Genomic DNA, 25,037 nt, shown 5'->3' on the forward strand with positions numbered 1-25,037 from the left:
AGGGTTCCAAAAACCTGCCTCTTCCATTTCTTAAAAAAGTTGTGTTTACCATTAAAAACATTAAATGTGAAAAATATATAATCTATTGTTAACAGAGAGACTCTCAGTACAAACAGTCCCTGACTTAGGCCCGTTCCACACTTGCGAGTGTGATGCGATGAACTCGCATCACACTCGTAACGCATGCTGCCGGGAACGCAGCTTGCGTTGCGAGTGTGATGCAAGTTCATCGCATCACACTTGCAAGTGTGGAATGGGCCTTAAGGACACCCGACTTAATGACGACCCTGGTTACAGATGGACCTCTTTGGCCACTGTGACCTTTGCTAAAGCTCTCTGCAATGATCAGCTGTAAGGTGTCTACAATTTAGTTTTACTGATCATGACAACAATTATAAAATATACCTACAAATACAACTTAAAGGGGTTTTCCCACAAACTTAAGTTATGCCCTGTCCAGGGGATAGGGCAGGGTCTAACTTGCTAATAAATAGGGGTCTCAGTCCAGAGACCCCCACAGATTGCAAAAACGAGGGGTCCATCAGACTAATGGAGCAGACGGCTGCACATGACAGTTCTGCTCCATTAATCTCTATGGAGTTGACAGAAATTGCTGAGCGTCGATCTCCATCAGCTCCATAGAGATTAATGGAGCAGAAATGTCATGCGCGGTTGGGGTCCCTCCGAACCCCTCGTGTTGTGGTCTGTGGGTAGGGCCTAACTTTATTTCGTGGGAAAACCCCTTTAAGAACAATCCTTAAGAACCTATCTTGTACGTAACCTGGGGACTGCCTGTATGTGGGATTGATCATGAGACAGAACCCAGACATTTGCAGCTAAACCTTCATGTACATTCATGGTTGTATCGCTGATCATCTCAGTTTATTGCCATATGATGAGTTGAAACAAAAAAAATTGTTATGGGGGGGAGAATGGGAACTCTGCTTAAAATAAAAGTTAGTACTCAAAATTGGGTTCCCAGTGGGGATTAATTTTTTTTTTTATTCTAATTTTAAAACCTCTTATAGAATATTAAACATAGCCAATACAAAATGTAACAAAAAGAGTTCTGATAAAATTATATCATTGGAACAATAACAAACTTGTGGCTCTTAGACCGGAGAAATCAAAAAATGAAAAAGAAAGAGTTAAGAAAATTGCGGCAGTATGTTTCCTTTTATAAATGAGGAACTATTGATAATCAGGACTGACCACAGTTGTATCATCTCTGTTGGTTGTAGTTCTTGTTGTTGTACTGAGTCACAGGGAGATCTTTGTGCTCGGTAGCAGTGATGGAGCAGATTTATCGGCCTCATTGACCTACAGCTCAGAATGTGAGAGGCCTGATCCAAATCCAGTGATACTATTCTGGCAGCTGTGTCATCACAGATATCCTGGCCGTGGTGAGGACGAGCTGAGGTCATGGGGAAAACATAGCCCAAGCAGTTCTGACTCCATGGAAACCGCCGTGTGTTAGTAAATTGTCATGTGGGATGAGGAAGCGGCGGTGGCTCTTCTGAGAACAATATAACGTGGGATGTCACTGGCAGGCGGTGATATGGATACAAGAAGGTCATTGTTGGCTAGAGAGTTGTATCTTCTTTTTTCTCATTAATGGAGAAATAAATCACATGAAAATAACCTTGGTGTCTGCTGGATTTTTTAACTATTTTGTTTCTGAAATTGTTCATATCTTTTAACTCCTTAACGACCTGGCCCTTTTTTGTTTTTTCATTTCCATTTTTCACTCCCCACCTCCCACCTTTTTTATTTTTACTACTTGTTTTCTGCGTAACAAATGGCACTTCATAGTGATGATATTGAATATTCCATGCCGTGTACTGGGAAGCGGGAAAAAAAATTCCAAATTCAGTGTTTGCGTGGGTTTCCTCCGGGTACTCCAGTTTCCTCCCACATTCCAAAACATACTGGTAGGTTGTTTAGATTGTGAGCCCCATGGGGACAGGGACCAATTTGAAAATGCTTTGTGCAGCGCTGCGTAATCTGTGTGCGCTATATAAATAAAGAATTATTATTATTTTATTATTAGTGAAAATGGTGAAAAAATATAATTGCATTGTTTTCTTGTGGGCTTGGATTTTATGGATTTCACTGAGCACCCCAAATGACAGGTCTACTTTATTATTTGGGTCGGTACGATCATGAGATGAGGATAACAAATCTGTCTACGTTTTATAATGTTTTCATACATTTTCATACATTACGTATATTTTGATAGATCAGGCATTTTCGGACGCGGCGAATACCTAATGTGTTTATGATTTTTACTGTTTATTTATATTTATATCAGTTCTAGGGAAAGGGGGATTAGATATGATTAGATATTTTTATGTTTTTTACTGTACTGTAATTTTTTTAAACTTTTTTTTAATTTTTATATTTATTATTTTTCAAACTTCCTAGGGTACTTTAATCCTAGGTTGTCTGATTGATCCTATCATATCCTGCCATACTACAGTATGGCAGTGTATGGGGATTTTCCACCTCATTCATTAAAATTTACAAATCGCACATTGTAATGAATGGGTTAAAGCGAGACAGCATCGGGTCTTCAGAAGACCAGAGGCTGCCATGGCGACCAATCACCGCTCCCTGATGATGCCCATGCGGCGCCAACTTTTTTAAGCAGGCGGTGGCGATTGCGGGGATAACAATATGCAGTATAACAATAGCAATATGCAGCAAAGACTTGCCAGCTATGGAGAGGGCTCACCCCGGTAAGGGGTTAAATATTGATCTATACCAGGGGTCCACAACTTCTAGTCAGGGGTCCATGTGTAACCTTTGGTGCAGTGCTGTGTGCACGTGCACCATATTGACACCTATGGGTCTGCCTTATCTCTGGAGAACGGAGTCACATATGTTTATACCTGTCTAGGTACTCCAGGATGTTTGTATTCATGGTCTGTCTTAAAGGGGTACAAGCAAGGCTAATTATTATCCTATATCCACTGTCAAACAATCTGATCGGTGGTAATATCTCCTGTTCTCATGATTCAATGTCTACGAGGAGGGTAGGGGAGAATATCACTACTCCTAGATGTTAAATGGAGCACCAAGACTAGACCTGCTGGTCCATCAACTTACAGGTAACCTCCAAGTCTTGTCATCAGAGGGGGTCCTAGCATAACAGAGGAAGGGCCTAATAGCAGACTTCTGAATAGGGCTCACTAAAATATACATACGGTATGTGTATACTCAGGCTTTATACACTGACATGTACTTCCCCCCGACCCCATGGGGGAAGTACACGTCAGGAATTTCAGTTAAGTGGGGGTCCCACTCTAGACTCCCATAGATCACAGGGAATAAGGGAGGGAGGTGCTGACCATGTGTGTGGTGGATACTACAGCAGTCACTAGGAGTAGGAGTACAGTAGTTGTACTAAGTCATAATATGGCGCCCATAAAAGCCTATGGAGGGAGGGAATGCTGTCTTACCTTTTACCTCTGATTTCATACCTTGTCATTTTTTTTAAATTAATTCCAATTAATTCCCTAAGGAAATACCAGTTGTGGTGCTTTCCATATGAAGCTATTCTTTTCTATAGACATCACTTGTACTTCTGTAGTACTGAGCTATATGGAGATATCACATAATAACATGTGTTGTACCTGTCGCTCCATACTATACATCCTATAGAGTTTTAGGGTCCCTTGTGCCAGTATAAGTGCCCTGTACGGATTTGACATTGGCAGTGCGTTCTCTGTATGGATTTTCAGCTCACATTCAGGCACACTCTGTCTTCAAGCTCTGTCTTCTTTAAATGGCAAATATCCATCAACTCCAAATTTCCTGGAATGTTTTACTTCTTTCAAAATTTTTAATTATCTTTGTAAGAAACAATTCATTTCTAAAAATGTTGCCCCATTAGTAAGTGATTACTGTAATACAGTATATTGAGTTTTCCTCACTCTAAAATAATACCAAATGCAACCAGTAGGAGGAGCTGTTATCACAGGATAAACATTTCTACCATGTACTAAGCTGTAGGAGATTTAATAAGAGGCAAGCGCTTTGTTCTGTTTCCTAGGAGTGTCACTACTGGATTTACACTATAATGTATAGTAAAGGACAGTGCCCTTTCTATCACCTGTCATGCCAAATTAAAGATGTTTCTCCCTTTTTATGAGGTTACAATAATTTTTTTCTGTCTATATGTATTCAGTGCAGTGTTGTTATTGTTATTCAGCTGTCAACTTTTCTACAGGGGTTTGCCCATGAAAAAAAAATCTTAAATTTTAATCCCCTAGTAATGTTTACACAGTAAAGATCATTTGTAACCCAGTTACTTTACAATTTACCCAGTTTTATTGCTGTTTTAGCTCCTATCACTCAGTGATGGTTAGTGTAAGCGGGGATTCTCTGAGCAGACACTTCATGATCCCTCTGTGCTATGAGATGCTGTGTGCTGACCAGGGCCGTCTCCAGGTTTTAGTGGGCCCCTGGGCGATAGAGCCTCAGTGGGCCCCTTCATGGGCCGCCATCCAGTAGCCACACATCGGGGGAACTACCTTAGTGAATCGCCGGAAGACACGAATCAGCGTTGGAGAAGGCGCTGCTGGATCGCGAATGGACCGGGTAAGTAAATCTGCCCCCATGTATTTTTATCAGAATCAAAATCTCAAACTCTGTTTGTCTGAATCGGGATAGTTGGGAAATATGGTTATACGTTTCTGATTCTCTAGAACTAAAAGTTGTACATTTCATCCACTTTGCTTCTATTACATGACAATAATAATAATATGGATTTTCTGGAATTATTCTGTGATGGTCTATCCCTCACGATCTTGGAAGTGGGTGTATATAATAATAAAAAGATGTAAGAGACTGTGTGGTCCTCAGGTAGTTTTCAACACTTTTTCAAGGTTAGATTTGCTATATCCACTGTTTTCGGAGCCTGGAGGTGCCATCTGCACTTCTCCGGTTACAGTTCATGTGGAAAGAGATGTGTCTTCTCTGCTTCATTAAGATCAAATAGCCTGCAGACAGCACATCCATCCCATCACCTGAATTACCCTCCAATCCTCCAGGTTTATAGTTCATCCACAGTTTAATTCTTTTCTAAATCCCTGTTGGAATTAGGGACCTATGAGGGTGCGAATAGAAGGTTTGGCCATGACACAGCCTTGACATATTTGTGGGGGGGCCAGCCGCATCAATTAAAGAATTGTGACAATAATTCATAACAAAATGATGATTTAGTGACAGTTGCATATTTACAGTACATGAAACATTCACTAAATAATTTTGTTATGGATTATTATCACAGTTCCTTAATTGATGTGAACGGCTGCATCACAGTTGCGTTATGGCTGCACCGCCTAATCGCAACCTGAAGGGGCAAATAATTATTTTTACTGTTATTAATTACATTTGATGTCATATCCTAGGATTTAATACATAATACAGCAAATACTTGCTCATAATAAGCCACGTAAGCACCCCCTTGTAGAAACTGCAGGCACACAGCAAGCTATCTGTTAAAGGGAACCTACCACCACAAATCTACCTATAAAGGTAGATCGGGTGGTAGGTGGATCAATGGGACCTGAGGAGAGGCCTTTTAAGGGCTAATCCTCACGTCCCCGCACTTTTTTGGTAACTTTTATCAAACTTTTATGCTAATTTTATTATGCGGCTACTGGGGTGTGGAATAGCCGCATCTGAGGTTACACGAGGCGGCTACTCCACGCCCCGGTAGCCTCTTTTCTCCTGCTACTCACCATCTTCGGCGCGCAGCTACGAGCATGCGCAGAACAGCAGGCCCGCGCCTGTGCAGCCCCGGCCTCGGAGCAGTGACCCCGCAGACTGCAGGATCGTCGGACGAGGGCGCGCAGCTACGAGCAGCTGCGCGCCGAAGATGGTGAGTAGGAGGAGAAAAGAGGCTACCGGGGCGTGGAGTAGCCGCCTCGTGTAACCTGAGCATAAAAGTTACCAAAGAAGTGCGGGGACGTGAGGATTAGCCCTTAAAAGGGCTATCCTCACATCCCATTGATCCACCTACCACCCGATCTACCTTTATAGGTAGATTTGTGGTGGTAGGTGCCCTTTAAATAGGGCCTAGCTTGTTTTGTGAGAAAACCCCTTTAACTCCATATATTGCATCAACAGGGGAACACCCACTGCGTACTTTCAGCGGAGGCCAGGGATGGATTCCATAGAGTTGCATCAAATTGCCACCGCTGGTCATATACTTTGCTCTTTTCAGCAGGATGATATGGTTCAGTCTGCTCGACTTTTAATCCAGGGTTTCTAGATGGATGTGATGTTTACTGAGCAGGTGGAGGCAAAAAAAGGAGTCCTCACTTACCAGTATATGCCTATGGAGACATTCAGTGGGTATGCCGGAAGCTTTCCCAGAGTGCACGCTAACTTGTGCAAAAAAAGCAAGGTGTGAATGTGGCCTCCGAATTTTATTTTTAATTTCCTTTAAGAATTTCACATTTCTGTAGTAACTCTGGATTAATATCTCCATTTAATTCAATTAAACCCATTTAGACCCTGAAATCTCCATCATTTCATGCTGTTGAACATCAAATCTGGCAAGAAAAAGACCTGGGGCACATTTGCTAAGAACAGTGCAGTCTGTACTAAGTGTAGTTTACTGTGTTGAACTGTGTCCCGGATCTACTCAGAGGCTCTGGCCTATTATTTGATATGGAAGCCATCTCCGCCAGTTTGGATCTGTTTAGACTAGATTTGACCTAGTGGAGATTTTAGCTACAGTATAATAAAAACTAAAATAAATAACTATAATAAATAGGGTAGAATGGGGTGTTCACACACTGCCCACCCTCTGCCCACCTAGCTTTCCTATCGTACGCAAATTAGTGTGTGGGGTTTTGTAAATGCCTTGTCTGCCATTTTTTTTGCTATTATACACCTCTCCCGATGTTTTTGTGGGTGCTGTCCAGCAGAAAAAAAAATTTCTGTAATGGTTGAACATGGATTCACCACTGCACTGGTGCAAATGGTGCAATAAAATGGAAAAATATTGCAAACTAGGCTGCACAAAAATGTGTGAATTGTTTATACAGGTAATTGGCCTTATGTCACATTAAAGTCTCTCCATAGAGTTGGGCCTTTGAACAATGTTTCTAGTCTACAATTCTTTAGGCTATCATGTTTTATACTGAATATCTGAAATCATGCAATCTGGCAAAAACTTATAGATGGTTCTTATAGATGTTTATTGTATGATGGAAGCATCTCCTGCTGATGTTATAGCGCCAGGATGTTCTGCAGCGCTGTACAGGGATGACCATCGTTCAAATTGGGGGACAATTTGGAGGGAAGCTAATTCACCTATCAGTATATTTTTGGGATGTGGGAGGAAACCGGAGTACCCGGAGGAAACCCACGCAGACACGGGGAGAACATACAAACTCCATGCAGACGACTGGTGATTGGTCAGATGGTGAATACAGGACACCAGTGCTGCAAGGCAACAGTGCTAGTCACTGAGCCACCGCGCTGCCCTACAATAGGAGAAGACGTCTTGGTGGAGATGACACTTTCCACTGGTCTTCTGGGTGACTTCTTGGCTGCCTTGAGGTCTTGGCTGGGCCTGATGATGGAGCAGACTGGTCACTGATGGATCCTCTCAGGTCTGGTTGAGAAGAACCATCTTGCTGTGACAGATGCGACATTGATATTTCTCGGTGTTGAGAGAAGCCGTCCAGCGTCCAACTCTAGGGTGGGAGAGAAATACTAGATTATAGGCAAAGCTAAAAATATCAAATATACAAAAAAAAAAGCAAGCAGTGGTGGTAACTAACACATCACAGAGCAGGAGGTCAGAGATACAACAATCCTACCTGCCCCCAGCACCAGGCCCCAGTCTGCCATGTACTAAGCTCTAGGCTGACCCTACAGAAAGCTGCATGTTACCTGGATTGGCACCCTGAGCACTGGTAGACCACCTTGTAGTGGGTCTCATAGGTGTGGAACTGAGTGATGGGTGGCATGTCAGGGTGGGCCAGTTCGGCCATCGCACAATGATAGTCCCATAGCAAGCCATGGGTGAGATCTGCTTCTCCATCGATGAGCCAGCAGGCAGCGTGACACATCTCGTGTATTAATGTGTCTCGAAGTCGATCTGAAGATAGAGATGGAGATACTTACAATCAGGAGGAAAGAGACCAGGACAAAGCTCAGGAGATGTCTACAATGTACATGATATGAGACCTACCTGCAGAATCGCAGATTTTATCTGATATGTGGATGACGGCATAGGGAACCCCGTTCTTCTTCCCAAATCCAGTGCGGCCAGCTTGTCTCCTCAGCCTTTTATTCCAGCTGATCTCCATGTCTGCAGGAAGCTACAGAAGAAGGAAGGAGAGAACATGAGAAATGTCTGATTGTATGAATGATGGAGCTGTATACTATATATACTACAGCTAGTAACCCTTCAGTCACTACACACACATTGCCCTGTACATGGCTGTAACCATTGAGTACCTGATTGTCAAAGACGCTCTGGTTAAAGAACCTGTAGAGACGTCTTGTCAGCTCCTGCTTGTTCTGATGGAAATTGGTGACATATTTGGAGGTGGGAGAAGACAGATCCTTCAGGAAACCGTTATTGGTGGGACGCTCCGATCTCCCGTTACTGTAATAGAGGATCACAGATCAATGATGGAAATACTGTAAGAACATACAACATGTACACACCTGACAGCTTACTGATAATGTAGAAATAACACTGCCACCTAGTGACCAGATAACATGAAGCAGATCATATATAGAAATACACTACCTTGCTGTCTCCTCCTGCACAAAGCTGGACCATGGAGAATTAGGCTCTGGAGAATATAATAAATATCATCATTTACTTCTATGTAATTCACAAAGTCTAATATTTTATTATACTGGAAGAAGCTTCTGATCACTGTAGAAGCTTTATGAGATACCTGAGTCTATGTAAAGCAGGTGAGGCCCAGAGCTGCCATCATCATCTTCAAGGCTCCTCAGAGACCTTGGAAACAGCGGATGAGACTGGAATAAAGAAACATAAAGACATAAACCTCAGAATGATGGAAAGAAGTGATATAACAGTATAACACATAATGTACCGTCCCCTGATCACACCCAGAGCCATAGACTGGAGAGAAGTCAGCGCTCACCTGATGGAGGGTCTCATCACCGCTGATCTCCTCTGCGTCACACACAGAGATCTCACGACACTTTTTAGTGACCAGAAACTATGGAGGAAAATAGTTAGAGCCTTTTATTTTTAAATTCTCATTTTTTTATATTTAACAACCAACTAACATTATTAACTAACATTTTATTCTCTTTGGTACATTCTAGAATACACCTGCTGTAGGATATGGTACGATATGACTTGCCCTTGGGTAACCCTCATGATTCTAATAACCATATCCTATGTACATTTCAAACTTTTTGGCGCTATGGACATACCTGGGGGATTATCCTACACTTGTATATGGCTTGTACATATATGTATACATTGAGTTGAAATACGTAAGTAATAATAATATACGGCTTTAGAGACATATAGGGTAAACATATTCAACATAAATATATGATATTTATGTTGAATTTTTCTGATTTGATGTAGTATGACTTTATATAACATTTATGGGATTATTTTTTTTTAGAGAACATATTACAGAAGTTACCACTTACCTGGTCTTCGGTGCCGCTGTTGTCAGATTCGATGATAAATTTACGCTTTCGCTTATATTTAGACATTTTGCTCAACTAAATCAACACAAAATGCTCTCTCCTAAACTACTATAACCCTCAGCGGATGTGCTCGGAACCAGAGGTTTTATAGGTTCTATGTACTGTGACATTGCAACTTGTGTGATGTCACATTCTATAGAATTCTGAATAGAACCCTGACATTATGTATATAGATATACATATTTATATAGTTATGAATAGAATATATCTAATATTAATCAATCAATAATAACAGTAAATTAATATAGAGGAGCAGGATTACGAACATTAGCACAAATTTATCAAAAGGGGTGCTATCTGCCTTCGGCCACATTCACACGACCATTGGGGGACGTATAAACAGCATCGCTCACCCCCTCCTCCTCTCCCGTTTGCCTGCCTAATGTGGCGCAAACTAGGAACACACATTAACACAATGCTTTAGTTTCACAGTTTTCCAAATGTTAGACAAAGTGCAGCTGCAACACAATTATGGCGCAAACACTGAATAAATACATGTACAAACTCCAAAAGACGTTCTTTTTAGTGCACACTTAAAAAAACTGGGCCAAAAAAACTGGTGCAGGAATAATAATTTATCTGGGCCAATGTCAACATTACAAACTACAGTGCACCAGATTTATTATAGTGGTCGATTCAGGATGATAAATTTGATGTAAAAGCCCAACCTTGTAAAAGTACCTTGTTCACCACTTTTCAAGTGTTAAAATAGTGTTTTATAACTTGAAAATGTTCCTGTATTCTTCCGAAAAGAATATTCATGTATTGACATGAAGTCAAGGAGGTGGGGCAGCTTGACTGCATAGAAGAGCTCCCTTGCCTCCTCACTGCTGTTTGGACTTCACATTGTGGCAAATTTATTGTAAAAATGTAGAATCAATCCCATTCAGATACATGTTCTTTTTTTGGTGGCGAGCACACGGATTTCTGCAATCCTCTTTCACATGAATGGAAACCTTGCATTGTATGTACCCCTACATGTGATTTAGCAGTGAACATATAACAGAAGCAAAAGATGAGCAAATACAAATAGCTGCAGGAACAATTGAAGAATAAAGTAGGACCCTGCTAAGCCCACTTGTGACAAGACGGAGGGGCGCTGTGATTACTGAAAAAATTAAGGAAGTTATTCTGTGACTTCTGAAATAAAGTATGGCCCTGCTACTAATACTAAGGATGGATACATTTGTTCTTGACTTTAGAGACAATGGGTTCCCTTTTGTGACTAGTTAAGGATTGTTGAATAATTTCGTGTTTGTATATTATATATTTTTCCTAAAAACTAAGGCACATCCATCCAAGAGCTTTTTGGTGTTTCATGGTATTGGTATTTTAGGGAGCTGTACTGCACAACCCCTGTGTGGCAGCGTTTTGGAAGAAATTAAGTCTTGTTTTTCTATTCCTGTACAATACCTCTAAGGTGATGTTCCCTGTTGACTTACAGGAAATCTACCATTTGATTTGATGCATTTTGCAGCAAACATACCTTCAGACTGCTATAGCTACACTGATGCAGGATCATATCTTGCTTAATCCCTGTGCTGATAAAACAATTATAAAATTATGATAGTGAAGCTGTCTCGCTTCTGTGGTTGCCCCAGCGCTTCTTCTAGCACATTTGTTATTCACTGCTCACTGGATGATGTAATCCCTGGGTTGTGCCTGAAGGCAAAATAATCAATTGCTGCACCATTCCCCAGCTGCTGTGTATGAATGATCCAGCTCAGGTTGATTAGTCATGTCTTGACTAAGCTCCATGTCTAATGACAAGCTCATTGTGTAATGTGTTTATGTGGGCAACCAGCCTGACCCAGAAAGGTAGAAGTATTTTTCATTCTTGAAGAATCCCTCCAACTGAATCTTTCAGCAGTTTTGAACATACATAGCTGCAGACAGTGTTAGGTAGCTGGCCCTGAGAGAGGTTAAACTATAATTGTGTGTATGAAGTGACAGGGCTGTAAAATGTGAAGTTATAATTCAGCTCTGCAGCTCATGCAAGGGCTCTGGGCGGGTCTATCAGTCTGAAGAGCTTCCTGCTCTCTGCACTGTGCTGCTCAACTGCTCCTCTCTCTGCTAGGAGTTGGAGCAGTATGAAGATTGTGGTTGGATACTTACACAGTCAATCAGAGCTGAGGGGAGGAGCTGTGGAACAGTTCATTGCAAAGAGCAGAAAGCTCTTCAGGCTGAAAGACCAACTCAGAGCCACCTGTAGGAAATCTAGAAATCTCTAGTATTTGTTGTTATCCAAAACAGCAAATATTCAGCATCTCTGATTATTAAATCAATTTTTAGCCGATTCCCACATAAGTTATAATACGAGTTATGAAACAGATGATGTAACGTTCTCTTCTTATAGAATCCCTCAGAGATTCAGACCTGATAACAGGGAAGAGATTGTGCCAGCTCCGGATAATATGAGAGCTCCAGTTCTGTCCATGAACAAATAGTGGAGAAGGCTCCATAAGACTTATCTTTTAGGACTTGTTCTCACAGGAATTCAGCCGGGGAGAAAACCCAAACTCCCATAACAGTTTGTGAAAACAAGACTGTGATATTAAAATATTATTAAATTGATAATAGGCGGTATTGTTAGACTCCTCTGTGTCTGCCACACTGTCCCCTGTGGATGTGAAGCTCTAGATCATTTCTCAAATATTTACCACTTAAGTTTAGGAAACTTATAGGGATTGTCTTTACTTATTTATTAAATTATGTACAGGCAGTCCCCGGGTTACATACAAGATAGGGTCTGCAGGTTTGTTCTTAAGTTGAGTTTGTATGTCAGTCGGAACTGTATATTTTATCATTGTAATCCCAGCCAGAACTTTTTTGGTCTCTGTGACAAGTGGATTTTAAAAATGTTGGGTTGTCATAAGAATCAGGATTAACACTAAAGCTTCATTACAGACACATTTGATAACTATTACAGCTGATTATTGTAGCCTAGGACTAAAGAACAAGAAATTACCAATATCCAGAGGTCCGTTTGTAACTATGAGTCGTATGTAAGTCGAGTGTTCTTAAGTAGGGGACCGCCTGTATTTTGGAGTGAGATACATAAGTTTACTTTTACCTCTTATGCTTTATATGTTAAAGGGGAATCCTAATCATTACTGACATGTCTGTTTTAGTAATTCTGTGTATGCCCCATGAAATAATTATCATAGACTATCTTTTATTTGAACTTTTAGGAAATATCGCTCAGACCATATATGTTAACAAACAACTCTTTAGTTTTTAAATATTGACATTAGGCATAGGTACATCACCATTTTTCGGCTAGCATGCCGTAGTCCATAATAGCGGGTCCACGCTCAAACTTTCTGCTTACTGGCTTTACTGGTAAACCGAAAGACTGGATTGAGTCTCGTGTGACGTTTCGGAGGAAAGACCTCCTTCTTCTGACATGTCTTTCCTCCGAAACGTCAAGTTTGAGCGTGGACCCGCTATTATGGACTACGGCATGCTAGCCGAAAAATGGTGATGTACCTATGCCTAATGTCAATATTTAAAAACTGAGTTGTTTGTTAACATATATGGTCTGAGCGATATTTCCTAAAAGTTTGCATATACCCCAAGCGGGAGAGGCTTGGTTTACTAGACCAGTGTTCACACTCTGTTTACAAATACTGGAGCGTTTTTGTTATATATACTACGAATATCTTTTATTTGAACCTTACAAAATAACATTCCTATGTTATCACTTGTAAAAATGTATGAATAAATTGACAACTGGGCGTTACTTGTTGGAGGTGTGTCCATACACATTCTGATACTGTCCAGTCATTACTTTCTATATATCGACACACTCCTTTCACAAGAAAATGGTAATGCCTTGTTGTCAATTATTCAGAGATTTGTATGTGGAATAAGAGAGGAATGAAACAACTTGGATAACATCCTCCAAAACTGTTATGACATGTAGAATACAAGTATTTTCTACAATTGATATCTCTGGTTTTGGTTAGTATAGGCCAGTGATGGCAAACCTTTTAGAGACCGAGTGCCCAAACTACAACAAAGACCCGGTTATTTATCGCAAAGTGCCAACACAGAAATGTAATTTGTGATTTATACTCCCTTCTCTGTCACAGCTTTCATTGATTCCAGCACCTGAGGACACCAATAAAGCAGAAAATAGTCCCAGGTAGAGCTGTCACTTTAAAATAGCTCTGTGCACAGCAAGTCCTGGTCTGTCTGGGACTGCAGGAAGATACCTGGAGTCATCTCTGGTGATGGACTGAGTGCCCACAGAAAGGGCTCTGAGTGCCACCTCTGGCACCAGTGCCATAGGTTAGCCATCACTGGTATAGGCCATAAATAAATTTATTTAGTCTTCAAGGTCTCACTCCAACTGGTCATAGTGTTCTTCTTTATTATACAGCACCTATATAATTCCAGTAGATGGTGTCTTCTCTTCAGTATTTCCTGTACTAAGGCAGCGTCCAAAAGCTGATTGTGGTCCAAAACTGATTGAAGTAGACAACACCTGTGAATGAATGTGATAAAAATGGAAAATTAGGTTTATATTTCTTTAAAGGGGTTTTCCCACCAAACACGGGATAGGGCCTAGCTTGCTGATTGGGGGTCTCAGTGGTGAGACCCCACAGATGACGAGAATGGGGGGGGGGGTCCGATTTAGTGATGCTGTCCCCTAAAAACTAGATGGTTGTCTTTGGATACGATCAGCGCTGCTGGAGTGATTGCACAAAGAAACAAATTCATTTTGTATATGAAATGAGTAACTGCATGTCCCACAGCCGGCCTGTGATAATGAATGTTGAATCCAGATGGTTCGGCAACACAATAGCACATGTATGAACACCACAGCCAGGGTGCTGGAGTGGTTGTATCCAAGGACAGACAATTTGTTTCTAAAGGACAACATGACCAAATTTATGGGAAATTACAGTGGGTACGGAAAGTATTCAGACCCCTTTAAATATTTCCCTTTGTTTCATTGCAGGCGATTGGTAAGATCAAACAAACTCTTTTTTGTGCATTAATGTACACTTCTTTCTGATGCTCCTTGAGATGGTTCTACTCCTTCATTGGAGTCAGCTGTGTTTAATAAGGCACACATCTGTCTATAAAAGATCTCACAGCTCACAGTGCATGTCAGAGCACATGAGAATCAGGTCTAAGGAACTGCCCAAGGAGCCAAGGATACAAAAGAATTTCTGCAGCACTCAAGTTTCCTAAGAGCACAGTGTCCATAATCCTTAAATGGAAGAAGTTTATATATATGACAGATGAATTTACTTAAAGGTAATCTACCAGGCACATCTTGCCCCCCTAACCACAGATCTTACCTATTTTCTGTAGTGAGTTGCTCTGTATGATGATATTGAAATGAGTTAGTGGCTCCTGTGAATTATAAAATGACCCCCCCCCCCCAATTCTGCACTGTGATCCTGTGAATGGAGTCAGCTGTTCCTAAGCTGTCCTGAGTCAGGCTGCAGCTCCCCTTTCCTCCTCTGTCCTCTGGTAAACCTGCCCCCAGCACATATCAGTCACACCCATTTCTGTGTTGCAGCTTAGAAGGAGGCGTGTGCAGGGTGGGGGTGGGGGGTTTACCAGAGGGCGGAGGTGGAGCAGCCTGACTCCGGACAGCTCAGGAACACCCGACTGACTCCATTCACAGGATCTCACTGCAGAGTGAGGGGGTTCATTTTATAATTCACTCATTTCAATCTCATCATGCAGAAGAACTCACTACAGTAGATGATGCAGGACCTTCGGTGAGGGGGGGCCTATTTGGGCTGGACAGTTTTCCTTTAAATGTAAGTGCCAAGATGGGTTTACCTCAATAAGGTTTTAAAAGTTTTAACATGGGTCTTCCATAGGCCATTGTCATTTAGAAACCACATTCATTAAACCACATTCATTGTCGACCCATGGTGCATACGACTGCATGAGACATGGCCAATCAGTATGGGCATCTCCCTGGTATAACATCTAGTACTGAAGCGTATTGCCTGGCTTATAGCCTGGCGAACAGGGGCCAGAGACATGTTCTCCCTATAGGAGGGAACCAGGGGTGTAAGACCTCCCTTTGAATAATACATAAATATCTTCATTGCAACATTTGGTGGCTGTGACAGTAGAACAGCCCATACGGTATCACGTCATGTATCCCAAATGAAAGGGGGCTTTTGTCAGAATGCAGGTTAAAGCATCCAATACTGTGAGGTTACAAATTGTTATCCCACTTTAGGCTTAGACCCTTCTATGAGCTAAAATTGATTTGTGACCGATTCTGTAGAACTGAACCATTTAGAGTTCACTACAGACCAAAGTGATATATTGGGGCTCATTTACTAAGGGTCCTTCGGACGCACCCTCAGTAAAAGAGCCCCATTGGGTATAGCACTATAGGCTGTAGATCCTCTTTCCTGGCCCAGCGTCAGGTTACGTCTCTGTATACAGTACAGAACCTGACAGCTCCACTGAATTCTTTCTTCATTCCTAAATTTCTGAGTGTAAGAATTACCCCCATGACTCTTTATTTTCTTGGCACAAATATACGCTGCAAAAAATTCTGCAGAATTTGAATATTAAACCTTGAGAAGAGATAACAGAGGCCTGGCGGCGTATAAAAGCACATTATACGTCTGAGCGCTTGCTGGGAATGTATGCCTAAAGCTCAGTATAATCTGGAGGCAGCCCCGGCTAAATCACAGATCCGTTTATTTGTGTTTGTGTCGTAGTGCGGGGCAGCGGTCTGCATTCATCTTTCATCTTTTTTTCTGTTTGATGTGAGATGACTTTTGCTCTAAACCCTCATACAGAGTTTCACATATCCAGTTTCAAAAGTATAGATGACAGCGGTACACATCACTTGTTATACTGCGGACACTAGTGGTATTCCTCTATAGGTTTTACATGGTAAATAGAGCTAAAGTGTATGTCCCCATTATTTTGAGGATTTGATATCCATACAAGACAACCAAATTTTCCAGTTTTTGGGCCTACTGGAAGCCTAAAGTTTTTGGGGATCATGGCGCAGCTACTTATACCTCAGATTAAAGTTTTATTAAGTTCTTAGGCACAAAAAGTTCAATTATAAAGAGCATTAGGCTACACTACATTACAGTGACCTGCCACCGGACCTACCTTAGTAGGTAGAATTGTGATTGTAGGTTTCCAATAAGGCTTGACTGAACACTACCCCATGGTACAGTCTCCAAGCTTAAAGGAAATCTACCACATGGATGCAACGCTTCTAAACCAAGCACACTTACGTGCTGGGGTGTGACACCTGAAACATGGCCTTTTCTTCTTTTTACTTCTAATAGCTTAGTTTTTGAGTAAACCTTATTTTAAAATTAAAAAGCCTCAGGGGCTCCTGGTTCTGTCACAGAAGCCCCTTTTGGCTGAGTTGTCTGCTAATTATTCACATTGGGCTCTCTGGCAGGAGATGGAGAGGTGGGAAGACCTGCCAAACGGACAGGTGAATACTTAGCAGCCAGAAGGGGCTTCTGTGACATAGCTACGGTATTAGAAGCAAAAAGAAGAAAAGATCCCGTTTCTGGAGGCACACACCAGCATATACTGTAAGTGTGCTTGGTTTTGAAGCACTGCATCCATGTGATGGATTTCCTATCATAATAGGAAATCCATCCCTGACGGGATGCAGGGACTGCTTGTGTCATTTATAACCTTAGTACTCAAGGTCCCTTCCCTGGAACAGTGTTTGGTCCCTGAAACGCAGCCATTACACAGTCCCTGTTTCACGGACTGAACACGCTCATTGCAAATCGGAGTTTTTACTACTCATTTTAACAGAATGCCGCATAAAGAATCATTGCATATGAATTGGACAACATGTGGGTTCATCTATACATTTCATCTCAACCACTACTCCCAATCTTACAGCACCATAGATCTGTATAAAGCTTCTTGTTGGGTTCATTAGACTATTATCAGACTAATATTTACAGACGGGAGAATACCGATGCGTCAAGCCCCTCTGAATGTGGCCTGAGTCTGTACGTCTGTTTACTACGCCTCTGTTTATAAACGACCTTGTCCTAATTGCAGAATCAGATGTAACTTTCCAAGTGTAGCTGTACACAAATCCCCCGGACCACACAGCATTTTATTTCTCTTTTTACGCTGAGGTAGAGAAGACAGTCATTGACGTGTCACTGGAAGGGTTTTAATTTTAAGATATTTATTGCTCAGAAGACATTTCTGCAGGACACATCAATATGTTTTATAGTCTTCAGGTCAGATGAGAAACTCGCAAAGTATTCAGGGATTTTTTTTTTAACTCAAGTAATGCTGATGAAAGAATAGGGAGAGGGGAAGGTGCAAGGCATGTGGGAAAACCCTGATTAGATTTCCCTGAGCCCTATTTAAGTGTTACATAATTAGAGACCCCACCAGTTCTGCCACAACCAAATGAACATGGCTTTGAACTTCAAAAGTTTTTTTGCTTGTTTGAAAACTGAGGATATGCCTGTCAGCTGGGCTTTGTACCAGACATTTGGTGATAGCTCCAGCTACAGTATGATTCATGCTGGTTCGCTGGTGGCGAGCAGGACTGAAATATGAATGTTAGCAATAATGTACAAATCAGACGTAGACAGGAGCGTCTGACAACATGTAGAGATAAGGGATCTCTGGCCTCAATGGAAAACCCCAGATAGCCCTGAGGAAGGGAAAAAAATAAAAAATGTACTGCTAAGGCACCAAGTAGGACAAAGTGGGTAATGAGACCCCTGTTCTAAAGAAACTGCAGAAACAGTATGCCATAAACGTCCATGTTGAATAGTACATAAAGTGCAGTGAAAAAAACAACTATAGTGTATCATACATCAAGATTTTTCTTAACAAAAAATGTTCTTCTTGGTAACACCATTAAAAATAAACATGCAGTAAATTAAAGTGAGAGTTTGCCATTATCACAAAATTTTATCTGGGTAAGTACAAGACCCTAATAAGGGCCACCTCTATAGTACTTGTCCTGTTAAGTTTGCGTAAATCCATCGGGACTGGTGGGTCACTTCCTGTGACGTCCTGTGTCCTGCTGCCTTCCAGGTGATGGAAGAGTCTGTCTGCATGCCTCCTCCATCATAACCATTCCCATATCAGTGTTTGGAGGGGCGTGTTGATGTCATTGGCATGCCCCCCTAACCACTGCTTTGGGATTCTCGAAGGGGGCATGCATGCAAATGTCTACTTGCCTCCTCCATCAGCTGGAAGGCAGCAGGACACCGAACGTCACAGGAAGTGACCCACCACTCCTGCCGGCTTTACAGAAACTTTACCAAGGTAAGTACTGTTTGATGACCCTGGTAAAGTTTAGTAATAGTGGCCAACCCCTATAATGCTCAGAGCTAGATCCTTGCCTCTTACCATAGCGGAAGGCAAGAGAAAGTCTTCCAAATGTCATAACCCCTTATCCATCTCTAGATGTCCAACTAAAAACACATAAACTGGTTTTATAAGTTCAGTCTTATTTTTGAAACGCACAAAAGTATAATGAATATGAAATAAAAGTATAAACACACAAGACAGCAGGATATAGTCCAAGATATAAACATCTGGATTCGGTCAGTGACTATCCAGGTGGTCTCATTAATCTCCGAGCTGACTGCCTGATCTGATGGAGGCTCCGCTCTCTGGAAAGTGGCCTATTTCACCGCAGCGTGTCACTGACATCATACACTCACTCAGCGAGGACTGGATTCTTCTCTATGTCACTGACCAGGGTCAGGCAGCATTAATCACCTCAACAGCTTCCTTACCTATGTCGTGCGAATGATGTTATTGTTATTCTTCCAACAGATTGAGAGCAAGGAGGTGGCGAGTCTTTCTTATTCATCTGAATCTTGCTACTGTTTCTTTTACTTTTATGTATTATTTCTAGTATATTATAGTTTTTAATAAAAGTTTTTATGAAAAGTTTAAAAAAATAATGAGCATTGTTGCAAAAATTATCAACTGTGTTGCATGAGTTGAGGACGACATGGCTGTTTTGTCACAGATACAACACCACTCTTAACAATGGGATGTGTCTGGTATTGCAACTACGTAAAGCACCCACTGAGTGTGTCAATAAGTGCAAAAAGTTGCAAATCGCAATGCAAATATGGTATGTGCTAACGTGCCAGTGCTATTACAGTGATGCAAATACAAAAAAATCTAACTTACACACAGTCCTTGCAGCGTATGTTGTAATACTACGAAACATTTGTCCCCTATTACTTGCCAACGTACCAAATGTGAGTGCGGTAACAACTAGACGGATTAATGAGGGTGAGTGCAGTATCAGACTACTGTAGGTTTTGTAGTCTGTTGCCATGGAGACACATAGGTCTGTAGAAACAAAGTTATATTATTTTCGTATTTCAGATATATTTCAGTAATGAAAAAACAACTGGTTGTGGAGGTAGACTGTACATTTACAGCAGATCTGTGTTAAAGGAAACCTACCATCAAATCCGTCATGATGAACCAGGGCACTTACCAGGCACCGTGACAGTGGTAAACTTCTTAATTAATAATAATAATAATAATTCCTTTATTTATATAGCACACACAGATTACGCAGAGCTGCACAGAGCTTGCCAAATCAGTCCCTGTCCCCAATGGGGCTCACAATCTTATAAACCTACCAGTATGTTTTTGGAGTGTGGGAGGAAACTGCAGTACCTGGAGGAACCCCATGTAAACACGGAGAGAACATACAAACTCTTTGCAGATGTTGACCCTTATATTTATCTGTAGCCTCCTTCCTTTTAAATCAACTTTTATAATTATTCTAATGAGCCTAAAGGGCTCTGGGTGCGTTACCAGAGCTTACAGACTGCCTTTAAATGAGCAGAGCAAGTCTCCACTCCCCTTGCACTTCCTGCTACTGCTAGTGAGAGGAGAGAGAGAGCAGGTGATTGGGTGAGACATGTTCTGCTCATTGTAGCAGCCTGTGAATCTGCAGCACTAAGGGGCTTTGGAAACACCCACCAGAGTCCTTGAAGCTCATTTAGAAAGGAAAAAGGCCATGGATAACAAATATTAGAAGACTACCACGGTCATGGTGCCTGGATCTATGAGTAAGCGTCCCTGGTTTATCATGATGGATTTTGATGGTAGATTTTGATAGTAAAGTATAAAGTTAATATAAAGTATAAGTTATTAGATGGGTCTCTGCTCATAATAGAGGGCAGTTACAAGACTACCGCTCGATTTTAGGACCTATCGTGTCCTATATTACACTGCATATTACTTCATTATATATTACTTCATTTTTCATGTGGCGACACTGCTGGAAAATGAAGTCCTTAAAGCAGTCTCTCTTCTCAGAATATAGGTGATCACTACCGGACCCATCAGGGGGTCAACTTCTATGTTTACCATCAAGTGATTGTACTGTATGTGATGTGACGGTATTGTTATAATTTGAGGATTTATTCTAAAATAAAGTTTCATTATATTCTAGTGTAACAGCCAAAGCCTTTTAGTAAAATGTACTTATAACCCTGCAAATAAGTAGCTCCAGTCCACAGATACAGTTCTCCTTGGAAAGTCTGTTTGGTAGTCAGAGCCGGGGATTTCAGTAACTAGTAAATGAGCCTTGAGGTGCTGACACAGGGTCCTGTGTATCTTCTCTAGTAGAGTCATTCAGTTCCAGCACATCTCATGCCTGGGTATTGGGTGTCAGTGACCACATTATCACTTCATTCATTCTCTACAAGTGTTTACTAAGCCCAGGGAACATTCTACATCCAATATTAAGTGTCAGGAAATGGAGATTGCTCCGTCTTGGAATTGCCAGAGCAAATGTGAGGATATTCTACAAGCGATGCCGGAAGACAAATAGTAACCTCTGTGTTTTCTCATCTCTCCCCCTGCAGGACAACATGGCAACCCGCAAACTCCTTCTCTTTGTTTTCTTCCCCTAAAGGCTGGAACTTTAAAGGGGTAAGATTTATATTGTGTATTTTATGTAGAAATATATGTTTTATTTAGAGTTGTTACCAATGTCGGATTATCCATCAAGTTTTTTTTCTACATAAACACATTGGGGCACATTTACTTACCTGTCCGAGTCGCGATCCCCCAGGTGCTTTCCCTGACAATCCTGCACTGTGCCGCGTTCCGCGTAGATCCTGCACCCGATATCGGGCATGTGACGCTCAGGTCCGCCGGAGTTCACCTTCTTCTTCCCGGTGCATGTAAGTGCTTGGCTTGCGACACAAATTTGAATGTTAAATCCCGCACTTAGTCGGAATCCGTCTGATCATCCGACGGCCCGCCCCCCGATTTCTGTCGCATGAAAGCCGGCGCTGATGTGCCAAAATACACTTCAAAATGCGGCGCACACTGGAAATTGTCGGATATTCCGACTATAGTGCGGTCTGCAGACCCTTAGTAAATGAGCCCCATTGAATATATATATATTTAATTTGTATCGATAAAGTCTTGTACATGGAAACATTTTAGACAATCGTGCATTATTTTTTATTATTGGAAGAGGCTAGTTTTTCTGTTTTTCACAATGATAATGATAATTTCCTATTTAGTCAGAGACCTAATTGGTGGCCGCATTTCACCGATCGATCACTGCTCTAAACAACTTAGTTATACAACATGTAAGAAGTTCCTGCATCTTCACCGGAAACCCGACCCCCACCCTCCAGCACTGTACTGTACACATGTTTTTGGTGTGCAGGGAAGCAGGGACTCCTTGCATCATGTAGAACTCTGATGCTTGGAGGGAGGGTTCGGTTGGTGAAATCCAGCCACCACACGGTCCTTGTTTCACTAACACAAGTAATGAGGTTTAGCGTTAAGAGTGGGACATGTCAGGTCACAAAGTCAACAGATGCCTAAGGGGCATTAATGGCCTTCATTGGGTAATAAGGAAGAGTAGCACATTTTATATATTTACTGAGGTTTATATTGGAAGCCCAGTGTAAATTCTAGATATTCATTTTAAAATCTATCTCAAATTTAGAATATTTCTGATGACATTAGATGTTACTATCCACTGTGGGGCAGTGGTGAGCTAGTGTCAGCCACAAACTCTTAGCGTCTACCTGCAAAGTTTCTCAGGCTTGGAAGTCTGTGCCACATGATAAAGGTTAATATTGAATGTGATGGTCATATTTGTGTAAGAAAAATAAGAATTATACCAAGTATTTGATATTCATTTTAGCAGCTTACATCTCGTCACAGCATTTGCTCACCATATGCTTCTATCACATGAATGATATTTTCAAATGCCCCAGGGAAGTCACACAGATGTATCTTGCCCAAGGATAAAAGCAGCAGTAAACCACATTATAATTCGCATTGACATAAACGTAACAACAGCCACTTGCAGCAGGCCATGTTTACTAAGCTTAGCTTACATATGTAAACTCTATTTAAAGGAAATCCACCATTAGAATCCATCAGCATAAAAAAGGGACACTTTCTCAAAGATCCAGGAACCGTGACTGTGATACCATTATATTTGTTATCCATGACCTCCTTCCTTCTAAAAGTATCTTTTAAAATTATGCAAATGAGTCTCAAGATCTCTGGTGGGCGTTACCATCACCCCTAAATGCACTGCCTTCAGACCCTCCACCTGTTCCCCCTGCACCACTCTGCCTGTTGTATTGTCACACAGTGGGAGAAGGGAGACCCTGCACAGTGTAACAACCTGTGAAGCTACAGCACAGAGGGGCGTTTGCAACGCCCCCCCCCCTACAGCCTTCTGGCTTATTTGCATAATTTTTTACGTTGCTTTTAGAAGGAAGGAGGTCATGGATAACAAATATAAGAAGATTACCACAGTCACGGAGCCTGGATCTATGAGTAAGTGTACCATAAATTCAATAGCATGTGGCAATGCTTTTCTCAATTCAATGCTTGAACAATGTTGTTGAATTACAATCATGTATGTGCTCTTGTTCTGTCTGTTTTTGATTTATCCTGTAGGGGTGTATAATGAAGTCATGCGGGTGCACTTCAAAAACATTTGAGAGATATAAAAAAAAGTCCAAGGAAACAAAAAAAAATGAGGGGCATTTCATGCTACATGCGCTTCATCCAGTCTCTATCAGGATAAAACCCATGTAGCGCTCAGCAGCTGGTGCCCCTGGGCTCCCCTGCACCTACATCCCTTCCCTATGCTGAACGGTACTTTTGAGTATGTTTTACTACTAATAAAGGAGAACCACATGATTGAAGACATAAGGGCACAATTACTAACAGACGTGTGACAGTTTTCTGTCGGACTGGTGGTGCACTCTGTCGGAGCAGTGCAGGGGTCGCCAGATTCGTGAAGAACATGCACCAGAAATCCTGAATCTGGCGCCCCCTGCACACTACACAGGCAACTGCACATAGCTCAGACTGGACTGTTCTTAATAAATGTGCCCGATTAAGTGCCACTTGTTTTCTTTTGTTTCCATGGACTTCTATGAGTAAAGGTACATGCTGGCCGGTTGGGCATACGTCAGCCACGATAGAGAGGAGGAGGGGTGACCCCTCCCCTCTCCATAGCGATCCACGGCTTGTGGCCCATAACACGGGGAAAGATAGGATGTGTCCTATTTTTTCCCCATGTGTGGAGCGGTACGGTGCCACGCGTGTTCGGCACCGTATTGCTCCATGCGACCATTGCCTGTCTATGGGGGACGTATGCATGGCCGCAAGCTTGCATCCATACATACGCCCCCCCTATGGTCGTGTGCATGGGGCCTTAGTGTCCCTGGTTTATCATGTATGATTTTAATGGTAGATTTTCTTTAAATGCATAAATAGACATAAATGTGCCTTAATATGTTCATACTAAACTTACCATAACCTCTATAACAATCAGGTAACAGTGAATATAACCCAGGACAGGAGCACAGCTTGTGTGTAACTTTACCTTTTCATTTTAATTCTTGCTCAGGATGAGAAAGGTCATCCAGAAGCAGATGTCTCAGGTTGCTATACCGTCTGTGCTGGAGATCTAATGGATAAAGTATCTGCCCTAGAACTGGCCTTAAAGCTGCAGTACTTAAAATGAACCCTTTACCTTGCACCTCTGTCTGAATAGAGAATAGTTCATGTTGCCACGTTGCCACTTCATTTACTTCTATAGGACAAGTGCTTGGCTATGACAGTCCCATAGAAATGAATAGTGTCAGCACTGTATTCTGCTGGGGGAAAAGGGAATCCCTGTCTTGGTTTGTGGTGGTCTCAGCAGCTGGACTACTCATCTAGACCTCTTTCAGGGCCGGCTCCAGGATTTAGTAGACCCCTGGGCGACAGAGCCTTAGTGGGCCCCCCTCCACTAGCCACACAGCCCCCGAGGG

At 41.8% G+C, this 25,037-nt stretch overlaps 2 protein-coding genes across 3 annotated transcripts in view; one reads left to right on the forward strand and one right to left on the reverse strand.

Annotated features, from left to right (window-relative positions):
- The window catches only part of ARHGEF3 (Rho guanine nucleotide exchange factor 3), a 202,208-nt gene that overhangs the window by 42,768 nt on the left and 134,403 nt on the right, over positions 1-25,037 (forward strand). For both annotated transcript variants that reach the window (XM_072128460.1, XM_072128459.1), the window contains exon 2: positions 21,597-21,663. In XM_072128460.1, the coding sequence (XP_071984561.1) occupies positions 21,597-21,663 (67 nt within the window). The remainder of the gene's footprint in view (positions 1-21,596; positions 21,664-25,037) is intronic.
- On the reverse strand, positions 7,204-9,778 carry LOC140104273 (germ cell nuclear acidic protein-like). The gene is made up of 8 exons (XM_072127744.1): positions 9,676-9,778; positions 9,150-9,227; positions 8,937-9,021; positions 8,783-8,828; positions 8,485-8,635; positions 8,216-8,345; positions 7,915-8,122; positions 7,204-7,715 (listed from the first exon to the last, which is right to left on the reverse strand). Exons 1-8 carry the CDS (start codon positions 9,739-9,741, stop codon positions 7,628-7,630), a joined length of 852 nt encoding a protein of 283 aa, XP_071983845.1. The 5' UTR covers positions 9,742-9,778; the 3' UTR covers positions 7,204-7,627.

The sequence above is a fragment of the Engystomops pustulosus genome, chromosome 10 (assembly GCF_040894005.1).
Source record: "Engystomops pustulosus chromosome 10, aEngPut4.maternal, whole genome shotgun sequence".
NCBI classification, from domain to species: Eukaryota; Metazoa; Chordata; class Amphibia; order Anura; family Leptodactylidae; genus Engystomops; species Engystomops pustulosus.

Bases quoted from the DNA above. Each gene is read 5' to 3' on its own strand.
- LOC140104273 (XM_072127744.1), bottom strand. From the start codon at position 9,741: ATGTCTAAATATAAGCGAAAGCGTAAATTTATCATCGAATCTGACAAC. The intron at 8,829-8,936 runs GTATCTCATAAA...TATATTCTCCAG, and splicing joins CCTGCTTTACATAGACTCAG to AGCCTAATTCTCCATGGTCC. The intron at 8,123-8,215 runs GTAGGTCTCATA...CTCTATCTTCAG, and splicing joins TAAAATCTGCGATTCTGCAG to ATCGACTTCGAGACACATTA.